Here is a 16272-nt window from a genome sequence, read left to right as displayed (position 1 = left end):
TGCATTAAGTGGTCTTTATTGACATTTCACATTAAGTTATTCATGATCAGTTCTTCAGTTAATTATATAAGTATGATAAGTTATTTTCTATTGGCTGTGGAAATTTAAATGTAAAATAAATACAAAATACATTTGTGGTTTAATGAATACTCAAAGCTTTTTTCCCCCCCTCTGAGGTATTCCTTTCAATCTGGTTTCATCCCAGATCTTTCTCTTTTACTTCCCCTTAGGAAGAGTCTATTAAACCACACAATGGATCTGGAACCAATGAACTCGAGTTTTAATCACATTAGACAAACTTTTTGATCTCATCATACAATACCAATACAAAAGCACCGCCCATGCCTCTCAATACGTTGGACCAGGCACCTTTGAAGAAAGCCTTGGGTCCTTCATCTTTTGCAATCTTCCTCCAGCAGTCCACTGTCCCAGTGTACATGATATCCGCTGTGGAAACAAACATTGTTGGTAAGGGCTCCATAATTCTGGAGGAAAGAGACTTTTCCTCTGAAAGACAGCTGCACAGTTTGTTCTCAATGTTATAAAAGGTCACTTTGAGTCTTCTGCCCAGCTCTAAGCACATTCAATGGGACAGCCCCGCCCCGTGCATAACCACTGGGTGGGGTCTCTAGATTCCTAGTTCAACCCAGGATCAAGTGAAGAACAGGGGCGATGAACCAGCTAATTCACATAAGTCAAACAGAAACAGGAAGGGAGCAGGGGGGAGCAGAAGTATTAAGCTGGGGGTCCTGTTTATTATTGATGAGAAAACTGAGATGCAATCTCAGATTATACTCTTACAAAGCAAGAGATACAATTATTAGGTTGAAGCAGATGAAACTAATTATATATTCAGTGTTTCCTACTGGTACAATGGAATTTCTTATGTTTCAACCTATGGAAGCCAAAACTTTTCCTATTGCCACAAACTGCTGGAGGCCATCTCCCCCAGCTAAATCACTCTTCCCAATAATGCTTGTAAAACTAGGTAAGAAGCACTTTTAAATAAACTAGCTGATTACTTCTTTTCCCTATTTCTGCACCCAGGCTCCTAAGGGTAAAAGGCCTAAGGCCTCTATGATGCTAGCTACCTAGTTAAGTTCACAAACCAGATGAACCAAACCATATCCCATTTTCGGTGTTCTTACTTCTTTGATTAAAATCAAACCAAATCTTTAAAGGAATAGTTTAGAACATCAGGGAGGATTCATCACAGTCTTTCTTAAATTTTTATCTCAGTTCTAACAACTTAGGAGAATGCAGGCTGTACAGAGCACTGACTGGTGTTCTCCTTGAGCAGAAAAGAAAGATTCTCATGGGTCTTGGGCTTACCCCCTTTCCGGCCAGACTGCATCATCATCCTACGGCGGACGGTGTCAAAGGGGTAGGACACCAACCCAGCGACCGCCGTCACAGTCTGGGCGATCATCCAGCTCACGATAATGTGCACATTCTTAGGGTCAGGCAGCATCCCTGCGGGCAGAGGCAAGAAGCCAAATGGCCATGACGTGATTCCTCCTCTGAGCAGCTGAGCAAAAAGCAGGTGGGGCCAGAGAGCAGGGCACCGCAACTTGCACACCCCACCCTTCCAGAAGAGCCCGCCCCGCGAGGGGTGCCTCGGGAGTAACCAAGCAGCCAATACGAGTTGGGGCTGCCAACCCCCCCGGACCCACAAAACCCGAGCCGTGCCCCCATGCACAGGGCATGTTGAAATGGCTCCAAGTTAAACTTGGTAACTGATAAAAGGAGCCAGGCACCCCCTTCGCCCTCTCTGAGTAACTCAAGGCCAGGGTAGTTCAGGAGAGGACAAGGAGAGTCCTCCAGCTATTGATCCCCACCTCACCACCTCCACAGTTTAGCCCAGGGGCTAGGCGAAAGTGAGATTAACAAGACAAAGTCCTTTATGAGTTAGACATCCCTCAGGATCCTCTCTGCACACACCCTCCTCCGCTCTGCGCCCCCTGACGCCCTTCTGCCCTTCTCTCACCCTTGGCTGTATCATAGACTCCAAAGTAGGCGGCTCTGTAGATAATGATGCCCTGGACCGATACATTGAAACCCTGGTAGAGGCCCCTCAGGCCATCAGACTTGAAGATCTTGGTGATACAGTTGCCCAGACCAGTGAACTCCCGCTGGGCGGCACCCTTGCCCACGTCGGCAGCCAGCCTGGTCCTAGCGAAGTCCAGCGGGTAGACGAAGCAGAGGGAGGTGGCCCCAGCTGCCCCACCGGAGGCCAGGTTACCAGCAAAGTAGCGCCAGAACTGCTTATGCCGGTCCACGCCCCCCAAGAAGATCTGCTTGTACTTGTCCTTGAAGGCGAAGTTGAGAGCTTGGGTGGGGAAGTAACGGATGACGTTGGCCAGGTTACCCCTCCAGAAGGAGAGAAAGCCCTGCTCTTTGGGGATTCTCACCACGCAGTCAATGATCCCTTTGTACTGCTTCTCAGCACTGATCTGTTTGCTGGCATGCTGGACCTGCAGCGGGGAGAGGGGCGGGGGAGGAGGGAGATGAGGGGGACAGGGAGGGCCAAGAGAGGACGGCAGGAGAACAAGGAGGTTTGAGCTTCCTGACTTCCTTGTTTAAAAGTATGGGTAAATCAAATGAACACTGAGTAAACTGAAGTCTTAGCTACTTGGACACTAAGTCCCCTAAACCCAGTTTTGCCTCAATTACCAGGGCATTTGAGAGAAACAGTTCTGCTCCAAAATACACTGAAAGGAATGATTTGATTACGTAAAGGGAGACATTGATTTGTTGCATTTTCCCTAGGTGCCAGAACTGTACTAGGGGTTTATTACTGGGAGACAGAAATAATTAAAGATCCCTGGCCCAAAGGACACCTGCTCTGATCTGATAGATAGGATGGGAAGGAGGTGAGGATTCCTCAGTCTCTCTTTAGTCTCTCTGGAGACGCAGTCTCTGAGTAGTAGGTGTTCTAACGGAAGAAAGAATCCACTCAGCATTGGAGCCTGACATTTTCCAAGCATATCCAAATAATCAATTATTGAGGGTTTTGTTGCTGTGGGCCATTGGGGTTTTTTTCTTGTTATTGATCATTTTGACTCCCAAATTGAGAATGCCCAATTTCCCTCATGGAGGGGTCCTTGCTTTTTGGGCAAGTGAAAAAAAAAAGAGGGGGTGAGATAATGAGAACAAGCCATTCAGAGATCAGGGTTGGGGAGGAAAAGATTTGGGGAAAAGATGAATAAGGCCATCTGAGTTTATTCTTTAAAGTGCTGGTCTCTCAAGACCTGTTTCTTTATGTGCAAAATGGGGGAAACAGTATCTGTCTTACAGAGGTCATACAAAGATGAATGAATAATAGAATAATGTTGGCTATAGCACGGCGCACTGGACACCGCAATAATCTTGAGTAATAATTATTTCGATGTTGTTAATCGTAAAAGGTGGATGCTGAGAAGAGGGTGCAAGGGGCTCTGAAAATCAAGAGGTGAGGCCGACCCAAGAGGCCTGAGTGCCTGCGCTGTCCCCGGAGCAGGATCTGGCTGGCTGCAACCTACTCTGGGTGGGTTTCCATATATAGACACCCGCACGCGGGGCGCCACCCGACACCAGGAATCCGCTACTGACGCTGGACCTGTCTCTGCGCAGAGGGCACCTTCCCCTTCGCGCAGGCCGTGCGCCGGGCCCGGGGCCTAGCGCGGATTTGGGGGACGGCCCCGCGGCCCGCTGGGGCGCCGCGCGCCCGGTCCCGCGCGCCCGCGCCCCGCTCGCCGCGCCCGCGCCCGCAAGGTCCTCACCTGCAGCAGCAGTTTGACCCTCTCGATGGGCGCGACAGCAGTCTTGGAGATGGCAGCGGCCACGCCGCCGGCCAAGAAGTCCTTCAGGAAGCTCAGAGCCTGATCGCTCATGGTGACAGCCGGGCGCACACCGCCTCCGCGAGACGCGCTCTCGCTCTCTCCGCCCGGGCAGCCCCGGCCTCCCCTACTCCAGACCCTGCGCGACGCGAAGGGGCCACTCACCTTGCTCCGCTGCCCGCTTTATATACCCCGCCCAGACTATCGCGAGAGGAGGCGGGGTCCCGGGGCCCGCGCGCCCCTCTCATTGGCTAGGCGGGTGCGCGGAGCCCCGCCTCCTGGCCCGCCCCCTCTTCTGCAGAGGGCAACGGGGGCGAAGGCGCTTCCGGGGGGCAGGGGTGGGCTGGGGGCTGTGCCTTTACTTGGGACGTTTAAAGGGCAAATTCATGTTATCTGTCCCGCGAGCGCAGGGAACACCGTGTCTCTGCAGCATGTGGGCCGCTGTATTTATAGCACAGGAGGCCTAGGCCGACCTGGACGCGGACACGGGACCCGCGGCCTCCAGTCCCGCTCACCTTAACCCCGGGTCTGCACGCGACCCGCCCCGGCCGAGGCGTGGAAGGCTCTTTTCTTCTTCTTTGTAACTGTGTCCCTCCCCAGAGCTCCCTGCCTGTATGCGGGCCCTTAAAGAGTGGTGTGCGCTCACAGACAAATTAAGATCCGCCAGAATAAATACACTAACGTCACTTGATGCTGTGATTGCTTCATCTAATGTGGCAACCTGCTGAATCCCCTCTTCTGTCCATTCAAATCGTTCAATCATTCATTCCGCTAGCAAGTGTTTCTGTGCCCGGCACTCAGCGCCACCAGGACAGGCCGAGTTTAGGGGGGCCACTAGGCGAACACTTATTTAGCAAGTATTTAGTATGTGTGTGTGTCGTTTGTCTGTTGGATCTGCCTGTCACCCCATGATACACAGCCCCTGATAACTCAAATAACGAGGACCTTATAGGTCTCTCTCTCTTTTTTAAAAATCTCTTCAGGGTTTAATGTTCCACTCTGCTCTCCATAGAATCTCAGCAAATATTCTGGACAGACTGTTCACAGGAAGTTGGCAGCTTCTTGAGAGTCGGTGCTGTTACCCTTCCCATCAGAGTCGCTGGATGACTGGGGAATGTTAAGTAAGAGAAGGTCGAATGCTTAACTGCTTTTGCCTCTTTTTTAATAGACACCTGGCTTTGGGGAGGTATATTCTATCTAGTCCTAGGAATTGATTGCAATTAGGTTTTGTATTTAAGAAAATACATTAGTATGAGCTTTGATTTCCCTTATTTTTTGACAGTTCATAGAATCATACAGGTTTTCAAATACAACTCTTCCTTCCCCTACAATGATTGATCTAAACTCTTTTCACTATCCAATCTCTTGCCATGTTTGTTAATGTTCCTTTGTACACTGGACAAAGTTTATTCTTTTTTTTTTTTTTTCATGAGCTTGGTGCAGAGAGACATCATGCTAGGCAGTGAGTGAGCTGCAGCCGTGTGTCATCCTGGGTTTGGAATCTTCAGTAGAGCAGAGGTCACTTAGCTGGGTGCCAGCACCCTAAAGGGTACACATTTATTCGAGGATGGAGCAGGCTAGAGTTCAGAAACCCAGGTGAGCTGTATGAAAGTGCACATTTACCAAGGTCAGGCAGAAGGTCAAGAATTCAGCATAAACAGAAAAGTCATTTATGCATCTATTCAACAAATACTTGAGCACTTATTGAGTACCAAGAACTAAGTTTGTCCCTGTGGATTCAATATGGCAGTCCCCAAGAACCCCAAAATACGTCCATGGCTGAAATAAGTTCAGCCAAGAACATATTTGTTACTTGTTCAGATTTATCACAGCTTCACATATAGATTTCCATGGATCAACATAATCCACATATTAGCCACTTTTAATTAAATAGTGTACTTAATTACCTTCTGTTAATATAGAGCAGTTGCCTAAACCATTTTCTTTTAACTATGCATTAGAGATGTTTCTTGTTTTTATTGTGAAAAGTAATGCTTCTATACAGATATTTCTGCACAGATTTTATTTTTCCCTTCAATTTTTTTTCTTTTTCATGTATCCCTAAAATGAAATTAATAGATTGAACATTTTAAAAGTATTTTTAGCTTCTGCTACACATTGGGAAATTGTTCTTCAGAAAAACTGTACGATAAGACTTTTATGTAGAATCTAAAAGTTACAACAAATTAGTGAATGTAGCACAAAAGAAACAAGCTCACAGATATAGTGAACAAACTAGTGGTTACCAGTAGGGAGAAGGAAGGGAGGAGAGGCAAGATAGGGGTAAGGGATTAAAAGGTACAAATTATTATGTATAAAATAAGCTACAAAATATTGTACAACATGGGGAACATAGCCAATATTTTATAATAACTGTAAATGGAGTATAACTTTTAAAAACTATGAATCACTATGTTGTACATCTGAAACTTATATAATGTTGTGCATCAAGTACATTGCTCTTCAGTCACCCAGTCGTGTCTTGACTATGGCTCCATGGGCTGCAGCACGCCAGGCCTCCCTATCATTCAATTTAAAAAAATAGGAAGGAGAAATGTGAAGTCCACCAGCTATGTAAACAGGCTCATTTTTCACAGATCCTCCACCAACAATGACTTAAAAAAGGGGGGGGGGGATCTTTGCTATTTGTGACATTTTATGAATTCTAATTTGCACCTCTTTAATTACTATGAACCTATATATATTCCCCATGATTCAACTTAGTTTGCTAGCATTTGTCTTTTGTTTAAACTCTTAATCTTCCTTGACCACTTATGGCATGAAAGCAGATTATTTATACTTACAACTATTCTTTATAGATTTGGGACAATAAATATGTTTTGAGCATTTTTCATTTTTTAGAATATTTATTTTCTTGCATTATTTTAATCATGTAATTTATTTAAATAGGTGCAGATCCAGAATAAGATGATATGCTTCCTGTTCTGGTGTAAATGGATCTCTTTTGTAGATATACTAGTCTGTCTGCCCTAAATCATAATTAGCCTGTCTTCTTCTACTTCTTTTGGTAGTCATTTTTAAAAAATATAACACTACATTACATATTATAAAGTGGTATAATCCAACTTCATTTTTCTCCATACCATGCTTGGGTTACCCAGCACTGATTTTCAGGTAGGTATTTTCTCCTCCCCATTATTTGTCTTATATTACTAATTCTAGTTTGTTGTATAAGTGCTTTATAATAGCTTTAATTTAGGAAATCACCATACAGTCACTTATTTATTTGATCATCAGTCTTTAAAAACAACTATTTTTTTTAGCATCAGCCTATTAAGAACAACTTAATAGGTGATTCCACAGGCACTTAAAACACAAAAAGTTTTATCTGCCTATATGCCTGGATTTATTTTTTCCTGTCAAGGTGTTCAGTTATTTAAACATAACAGACATTTATAGGTGATTCCACAGCCACTTAAAACACAAAAAGTTTTATTTGCCTATATGCCTGGATTGATTTTTTACTGTCAAGGTGTTCAATTATTTAAACATAACAGACATTTAAGTTAAATTAGCATATTAATTCAGGAAGTTTTATCATCTTCATTACACTTCATTTTACCGATCAGAATTTTTAGTATTTTCTAAGTGGGAGATATCATATTTCTCCTTGGCTTCTGTCAGATTCTCCTGTCACGTCAGGGGAGCTGTAGCTAGAATCCTTGACAGGGGCTTTTCCATGGAAATCTATACACTGTCCTTTCCCTCCACGGACTTTCTCAGAAAAGAGAGGCCTCAGATGCCCCCAGGAGCATGAGCTGTCTGTGGTCACAAGGTCTGGGGATCACTTTACAGAGGCAGGGGAGAGAATGGTGCTCAGCAGAACACGTGTCTGCCCGCCAGTCCCAGTACATGGTGGCTTTCTGCCAGCCTGAGGATGGACACAGCATCTGAGATAAGAGAGAAAAGTCTGCCTTCAAATGTGGCGTGGTATCCTGGAGATTTGGTTGGGGTGGGGGGACAATTGCATAGAAAAGAGAGTAGGGTATTGAGAGAGTCTTTTGGATTTTAGTGGCAGCTGATACACACACACATATATATTTTATATATAATTTTATATTTTATATAACCTTATATATATTATATATTACATAATATAAAAATACAATATATAATATAAATATATATAATATATATTTTTAAATTTTCTGGCCGTACCACGTAGCACATGGGATCTTCGTTCCCTGACCAGGGATTGAACCCCAGCGCCCCCACTTTGGAAGCACTGGAGCCTTAACTACTGGACCACCAGGGAAATCCCAGTGACAGCTTTGAAAGAATTAGTCTTTTCTTTTTACCAAATTGGAGCTGGAGTCTGGGAGCTACTAAAGAGGAAAAGGACACTAGAAACAAAAACACTTAAGGACTTGCTGACGATGGGGCTAATGAATTGCTCTTGTGTAGGTATATCTCTAAAACCGGTAGGGATTAGAACCCACTATTACTATTTGTTCACGTGGTAAACTTCAGCCCTAAGCAAAGAGGAATGAATTCTGAAAATTTATTTTTTGACCATATAAGACCGTACATGAATTGCTGAATTTCAATTGAAAGTATTTAGTAGAATTTCATAGTCATGTTTTGATGCATTTGTTCAAAAAGACCAAACAAACAAATGTAATATTTCTCTACCATTCTCACTTAGGGTAGCTCCATTAATCCGAACAATACCTTAATTAACAAACTCTTTATAAGAATCTTAATAGTCAAGCCCTTAATGAAGAGCACACACACATCACATGCCTTCAGAAATCATGTGTATTCATGCAAAACACTCCAACTACCAGTTCCTAGTTAGCTCCTGCCAAGAAAATTATGCAACTACAAAATGTGTCTTTTTTTTTTTTTAACCCAATCGTTCATTGTAGAAACGTCTAACACTTTAATAATAAACTCCCTTGGGTATCTACTCTCCTCCTACCTTCATCCGTCAAAACAGAAATTACCTGCACTATTCACACATCATTCATTCAAATTCACTTCCTTTTCATCTTTCGGCAATCATTTTTGCATGCCTAGTCTAGACACCAAATACTCTTGGGTGCTGGTGATACAAAAATCAGAAAGCTAAGATTGTTGCCCTGGAGAAGCTCACCTGGCAGACAAATAAATGGACATGTGCTTCCTGCAAGGCTGTTCCGACGTCATGGGACAAGATCCAAGTGGGATTTCTGAGTGAATGACTTTCACGTGCTACCCCAATCAGACTTGTGTTCTTAACATTTTAGGAATGCTTATGACACAAAAGTTTTGCTTATAAAGATATTAGGCATTGTTATTTTTTTCCTAATCCATTCTAACTTGAAAACAACTATTGATTTACTTGTTTCGGCTGTATTAGGTCTTCACTGTTGCACATGGGCTTTCTCTAGTTGCAGTGAGTGACGGCTAAGCTTTGTGGCAGCGCACAGGCTTCTTGTGATTGCTTCTCTTGTTGCAAAGCGCACGGGCTCTAGGCGTGCAAGCTTCAGTAGTTGCAGCACCCGGGCTCAGTAATTGTGGCTTGCATTCTTAGTTGCTCTGAGGCATGTGGAATCCTCCCAGACCAAGGAGTGACCTTGCGTCCCCTGCATTGGCAGACGGATTCTTAATCACTGGATCACCAGGGAAGTACAAGGCACTGTTACTTAAAGGAGGTGATTTTGGAGGCAGAGGAGCCCCTGAATCATGAAAAAAGGTGTTTAGAGGGATTTCTTCTCCAGAAGGCCCTCCACCCTGGAGAAGCTGGCTTAGCAGTTGCTGAAGGCAGGGAACCTGCATGCTTTTGGCCCCTGCAACCTGTCCCGCACTAGCAGGGGTGGATATCCCCTTGCTAAAGAGATTCATAATTTCTTTTCACCTACCCAATCGTAGTACCCCTCCTTTGCTTTATCCATGACCCCAGTAAGCATTTTCAGTCTTCTGTAATACAGTTAAACTTATTTCTATGATTGTGTAATAGTGTCTTCCAACCATAACCATCCACACTTCATTTTTCACTGACTTCTGGTTTCACCGAATTATGGCTTCTATGAATAAAGCCGCTACTCACCTGGAGTTGACTTGATGGTTTTCTAAGTACATTTTGAGCTGGTTTCCCCAGTATTTAGTGTTTACTTATCCTAGGATTTTTTTTTCATTAACACTTGCTTTATTCCTCTTATTACTTAAATCAGTGTTTAATAAATGTTATCCAAGAGAACTTTTTTGTTCATCTGTGCTATTGAATAGCAATATGCTGTTATTTTAATATAGAAAGTTTTTTTCTCCATATGCTTGCTTTTACCCCCAACCCTTTCCTTTTTCAGTCAGCAAGACATTCTGCGTCGTTACCTCCAAAAAAGAAAACATTCAGAAAGCAAAGAAAATAAGGAGTCTATTGTTAGCATTCAGATTTCCCCAGGAAGAGAAAGAAATCGCATTCACACGGGAGATTTGGTAGACTATCCAAGGGAAAGCAGAACTTCCTGCCCATCCCACACCTTTCCAAAAATTATATCAAGTTCCCAAACCTGGGGAGAAAAGAGGCGCTAGAGAGAAGGCAAGGAGTGAGATATTCATCTGGGTCTTGAAAAGACCCAGCTCTGTACACTTCCCAGTCCAGGGAGGCAGTGAACAGCCAGGGAGACGTGGCCGGGAGGAGTTTTAGGACACAGGTCTGAGACAGCCTTGCAGAGTTCATCCAGCATGAAGCGGAACAGGAGAACATATTCCAGCCCCTGCAGGTTAGCCTGCATGCATGAAGGACTCTAGAAAACCCCAGCGTGTTCCTTCTGCCTCTGCGTGGTGTGGGAGCAGCCCCAGAACATTCTGTAACCAAGGACACCGAAGTCAGCGGAGGCCGAGCCAGACCCGAAGAGCCCCAAGGCTGGAAATGCGAGTGTCGGGCGTGACCTTGATGGGGCAATGACAGGAGACCAGAAGGGAATGAGGAAGGGCCTGGCAGCTGGGGCCAGCGCCGGGAGATCCAGGCCACATGCCCTTCCTCCCCAGCGTTGGCGCTACCGTCAGACATCCCTGGAATGTAAATGGAATCCATCCAAAGACGGTGGAGAAATAAACGGGGGCCCAAACTTCTTCCACCGCTTGGCAGAACGGAATTCGCTGAGTTTCTGGGCAACGTTTATACTGACAATAGTATTTTCTTAGTTTTAAAAAACAATATACTAAAGGCATATCAAGATTTGGGAAACCCCTGTGGCTCATCCCATCAAACACATTTCTTTAAGAAGGAGATGCAGAAGATTTAGTCGGGGGAGGGAGGGCCTTCAGGGTGGTTTATTCCATAAATCTCTGGGAAACTCCAGCTTATGCATTCCTTGTTCTTGTTGTTGTTTAATCTCTAACTCGTGTCTGACTGTTTTTGACACCATGGACTGTAGCCCACCAGGCTCCTCTCTGTCCATGGAATTTTTCAGCAAGAATAGTGGAGTAGGTTGCCATTTCCATCTCAGGGCATCTTCCCGACCCAGGCATGGAACCCACATCTCCTGCACTGGCAAGCAGATTCTTCGCTACTGAGCTGCCAGGGAAGCCCTTATGCATTTCCATTACCTGGCTAAACTAAGTAAGCGCAGTAACGGACTCTTTTTAACATATAAGCTCCATGATGTGTTAAACCTAATAATTGTTCGATAAATGTTAAATGAATAGGGAAATAGTGCACTTCAGTTCTCTAATCCACTAGTTTTTATTTTTTTTACAATAAACCTGTATAACATTCTATTTATTTATTTTTATTGAAGTATAATTGATTTACAATGTTGTGTTAATTTCTGCTATACAACAAAGTGCTTTATATATATATGAATCACTTATGTGTATATATATATGTATATATAAGAATGCATATTCTTTTTGACATTCTTTATATATTCTTTTCCGTTACGGTTTATCACAGGGTATTGGACATAGGTCCCTGTGCCATACGGTAACACCTTGATGTTTATCCATTCCGTATGTAATAGCTTGCATATGTGTGTGTATGCGCTTAGTTGCTCAGTTGTGTCCGATTCTTTGTGACCCCATGGACTGCAGCCCTCCAGGCTCCTCTGTCCATGGGGATTCTCCAGGCAAAAATGCTGGAGTGGGTTGCATATTCTAACCTCAGACTCCCAACCCATCCCTCCCCCATTTTCCCCTCCTTCTTGGCAACCACAAGTCTGTTTTCTCTGTGAGTCTGTTTTCCATTTTGTAAATAAGGTCACCTGGGTCTTATTTTAGATCCCATGTATAAGTGATGGTATTCATCTTTCTTTTCCTGTCTAGTGCAATAGCTCTTAAATTTGTCAATAATGGAGCACCTGAAACCCACCCTAACTTTTGGGGAGCACTATGAAATGCAGGTAGTTGGAATTTCATCATATAAAGTAGAAGTAAATATACTAGCAGAAACACGATTGTCTACAATGTGTGTCTGCTGTGCAAAATCATCGCCACTTCAGTGGCTGATTTGTCAGTTTCTCCTGTCAACTTTTCCTTTATATGTTTTAAGGCTTTGTTCTTAAAGACATACAAAATTTGAATTGTTATACCTTCTCGGTGAATCTAGCTTTTACCATTAAGTTTTAGTCCTCTTTATCTGTAGTGATATTTGTACCCTAAATTCTTTATCTCCTAAAGGAACAAAGCAATAGCTGATTTTCTTTGGTTTGCATTTGTCTAGTTTCTCTCTTTCTACTCCTTTTCTTTGAACCATGCTGTATGTTTGAGGTATATTTTCTTTTTTCTTTTTTAAAAAAGTCTAAATTGATACTTTTATCTTTTGGCTGGAGAGCCTGGATCCATTTCCATTTGTTGTGACTACTTGTATTTCTGAAATTTTATTTTGAAATAATTATAGGCTCGAAGGAAGTTGCAAAGAAATCACTACACATATTTTAGATTTTAATTTCTGCCATTTTATTTTATGTCTATTTGTCCTCCTTGTTCATGTCCTTGAAAGTTACAATTTACATTACTTTTTACCATGAATATTCTATGTCCACCATGATATATGTATCTGAGTTACATATCAAGGTGCTAATAACACTATACTGGTGATTATTTTAGGTGGCTACGGTTTTGTCAGGTTCTGAGAGTGCCAAGTTTCCCCTCTTGGTCTATTTAGGCACTGAGTATCTCTCTGGACTGTGATGCCAGTTTATTCTCTGCTGCAGAAAACAATAAGTAAAACGAATAAGGAATTGACACAGCGATCATATATGTGTACCTTACCATGTATAAGATGCGCTCAGGGGAAATTGTTGGAATGTCATAGCATTACTCAATATGGCCACTAGAGGGAGACCTCATACAACTGTTACATCGTTCTTACAAAATTCTTAACGCCACAGACTGCGTGGCTTAAATAATGGATTTTCTCACAATTCTAGAGGGTAGGAGTCCCAAATCCAATAGGTCAGCAGCTTTGGTTTCTGATGGCTGCCTTCTTGCTGTGCCCTGACCATATCTCCCTGGGGGAGGGAGTGGGGTGCACTCGGGCCCGGGGCGGCAAACTTTTACCCAGGGGTGCCCCGAGCCGACCTCCTGCACGCTTGGCTCCTCTCCGCCTCGCCAGGCCTCTGCCTCCGGCTTCTGGAGAGGCGATCCGCCAGGGGATGCTGGGCTGGAACGTTGCCGTGGCAACCCGATCCCCGCATGGAGCGGCGCCCAGCGCCTCCCGGCTCGTCCGAACAGGAGAGGGGACTCCGGGGGACCTGCGGCCGGGCCGCGCGGCTGAGGGTGTGTGCTCTAGGGGCGCGGCGCGGACCGAAGGGAGGCCGGGAAGAAGCCGGGTGAGAGAGATCAGCGCCTCCTGCTTTCTCGGCTGCTGGAATTCAGCCCTAGGAGTCGGGAGCGCGCGGACTCAGGGCAGCGCCGATAGGCCGCTGGGGAGCGCGGGTCAGCCTGGAACGCTGGTCCAGGATGCGCGCGCCCCCCCTCCGCTTCCCGAGTGCGGTCTGCGCGCCGGACCCGAGCCGGAGAAGACTGTGCCCAGAGAGCCTCGCAGTGGCCCCAGCCCTCCCTGGGGCGGGGGAGGCCCCCGGTGGCCCCGGCCCGGAGGTACTGGCGTGCAACAGGCATCCCAGGGTCAGCGCCGCCGAGCTTCCGCGGCCCCGCACAGGATGCTTGTCTTGCATCCGTGAGACGCGGAAATACCCGCATCACGAACTTGCTAAATCCAGCCTCCTACCCACTCCAGTATTCTTGCCTAGAGTGTACCATGGACAGAGGATCCTGGCAGGCTACAGGTCATCGGGTCGCACAGAGTCGGATACACACACACACACTGGCCCCTCACCCGTCCCCAGAGGTTCCTTGTTTCGGTTGTCCAGTCTGCCACCCTGCAGGCCACTGATCTCCTCCTAAACGTGACTTAGCCCTGACTTTGTGCTGCACACTGTACTTAAGCCTTTACAGCCATCATGACATTTAATTCTTTCAACAAAATTCAGGTAGGCGTTTCAGTTCAGTTCAGTTGCTCAGTTGTGTCAGACTCTTTGCGACCCCATGGACTGCAGCACGCCAGACTTCCCTGTCCATCACCAACTCCTGGAGTTTACCCAAACTCATGTCTGTTGGGTCCATGATGCCATCCAACCATCTCATCCTCTGTCCTCCCCTTCTCCTCCTGCCTTCGATCTTTCCCAACATCACGGTCTTTTCAAATGAGTCAGTTCTTCCCATCAGGTGGCCAAAGGATTGGAGTTTCAGCTTCAGCATCAGTCCTTCCAATGAATATTCAGGACTGATCTCCTTTAGGATGGACTGGTTGGATCTCCTTGCAGTCCAAGGGACTTCAAGGGTCTTCTCCAACACCACAGTCCAAAAACATCAACTCTTCCACTCTCAGCTCTCTTTATGGCCCAACTCTCACATCCATACATGACCACTGGAAAAATCATAGCCTTGACTAAACAGACCTTTGTTGGCAAAGTAATGTCTCTGCTTTTTAATATGCTGTCTAGGTTGTAAGGAGTAAGGGTCTTTTAATTTCTTCCAAGGAGTAAGCGCTTTTTAATTTCATGGCTGCAATCACCATCTGCGTGATTTTGGAGCCCAGAAAAATAAAGTCAGCCACTGTTTCTACTGTTTCCCCATCTATTTGCCATGAAGTGATGGGACCGGATGCCATGATCTTAGTTTTCTGAATGTTGAGCTTTAAGCAAACTTTTTCACTCTCCTCTTTCACGTTTATCAAGAGGCTCTTTAGTTCTTCTTCACTTTCTGCCACAAGGGTGGTGTCATCTGCATATCTGAGGTTATTGATATTTCTCCAGCAATCTTGATTCCAGCTTGTGCTTCATCCAAAAGTTGATGTACTCTGCATATAAGTTAAGTAAGCAGGGTGACAATATGCAGCCTTGATGTACTCCTTTTCTTAATTGGAACCGGTCTGTTGTTCCATGTTGTTTTAACTGTTGCTTCCTGACCTGCATACAGGTTTCTCAAGAGGCAGTTCAGGTGGTCTGGTATGCCCATCTCTTTCAGAATTTTCCACAGTTTATTGTGATCCACACAGTCAAAAGCTTTGGCAAAGTCAATAAAGCAGAAATCGATGTTTTTCTGGAATTCTCTTGCTTTTTTGATGATCCAACGGATGTTGGCATTTGATCTCTGGCTCCTCTGCCTTTTCTAAAACCAGCTTGAACATCTGGAAGTTCATGGTTCACGTATTGCTGAAGCCTGGCTTGGAGAATTTTAAGCATCGCTTTACTAGCGTGTGAGATGAGGGCAATTGTGCAGTAGTTTGAGCATTCTTTGGCACTGCCTTTCTTTGGGACTGGAATGAAAAGTATTTTCATTCCAAAGGATACGTGGTGTTACCTTTATTTTGAGAGGGAGATGCTGGAGGCTAGGAAGAGAACCCTGTCCTGCATGACCTCTCGAGGCCTGGGCGGAAGTACCAAGCCCCTCCAGCCTTGGCCCGGTCTCCGTGGCCACATGAGTGCAGCTTGTGAAAAAATCCAAGCACTCATCCTCAGGGAGAATTTCATTCAGTTCAGCAGTTGAGACCAAGTAGAAGCCTGTCTCTGTAGGTGGCTCTCTCCTTACCCTCCAAGAGGGTACTGGAAACAATCTATCTAAGCTCTGTTCAAACCAGAGATATAATGTGTCATGGATCTATGGCATTACACTTTATTGACATATAATAACCAATTTTTAATAACACTTTATCGTTGGAAGGGTCGCTCCCTACTTTATTATATTGCATGTCATAATCACAATTTACACCATGAAGCGAGTGATTGTCTTTATTTTACGTGGATGTAAACTGAAGCCCAGAGAGGGTCAGCAGTTTTGCCCAGGGTCACTCACCTATTAGGCAGTTGGTTCCTTATTTCATGCCCCCATACCTGCAGTAATATAGATATTCCTCTAAAGTAGCCCACATTCCAGCCATCACAACGTACGCAAATGTCCCGCTGATCATACAGGAGGGAGGGTCCAGGGATGGGGAACCAGCTGCCCT

General features: G+C 44.9%; 1 protein-coding gene across 1 annotated transcript; it reads right to left on the bottom strand.

The window, feature by feature from the left end:
• Positions 1-3989, bottom strand: SLC25A4 (solute carrier family 25 member 4). The gene is made up of 4 exons (XM_065947131.1): positions 3762-3989; positions 1988-2474; positions 1333-1473; positions 1-447 (listed from the first exon to the last, which is right to left on the bottom strand). The coding sequence occupies exons 1-4, from the start codon at positions 3870-3872 to the stop codon at positions 290-292; spliced, it is 897 nt and encodes a 298-aa protein (XP_065803203.1). The 5' UTR covers positions 3873-3989; the 3' UTR covers positions 1-289.
• Between the last annotated feature and the right edge of the window lie 12283 nt (positions 3990-16272).

This window comes from Muntiacus reevesi, chromosome 10 (assembly GCF_963930625.1).
Source record: "Muntiacus reevesi chromosome 10, mMunRee1.1, whole genome shotgun sequence".
In the NCBI taxonomy this organism is placed as follows: Eukaryota; Metazoa; Chordata; class Mammalia; order Artiodactyla; family Cervidae; genus Muntiacus; species Muntiacus reevesi.
The sequence above is the reverse complement of the archived record's forward strand: the minus strand, read 5'-3'. Positions and strand labels throughout refer to the sequence as shown.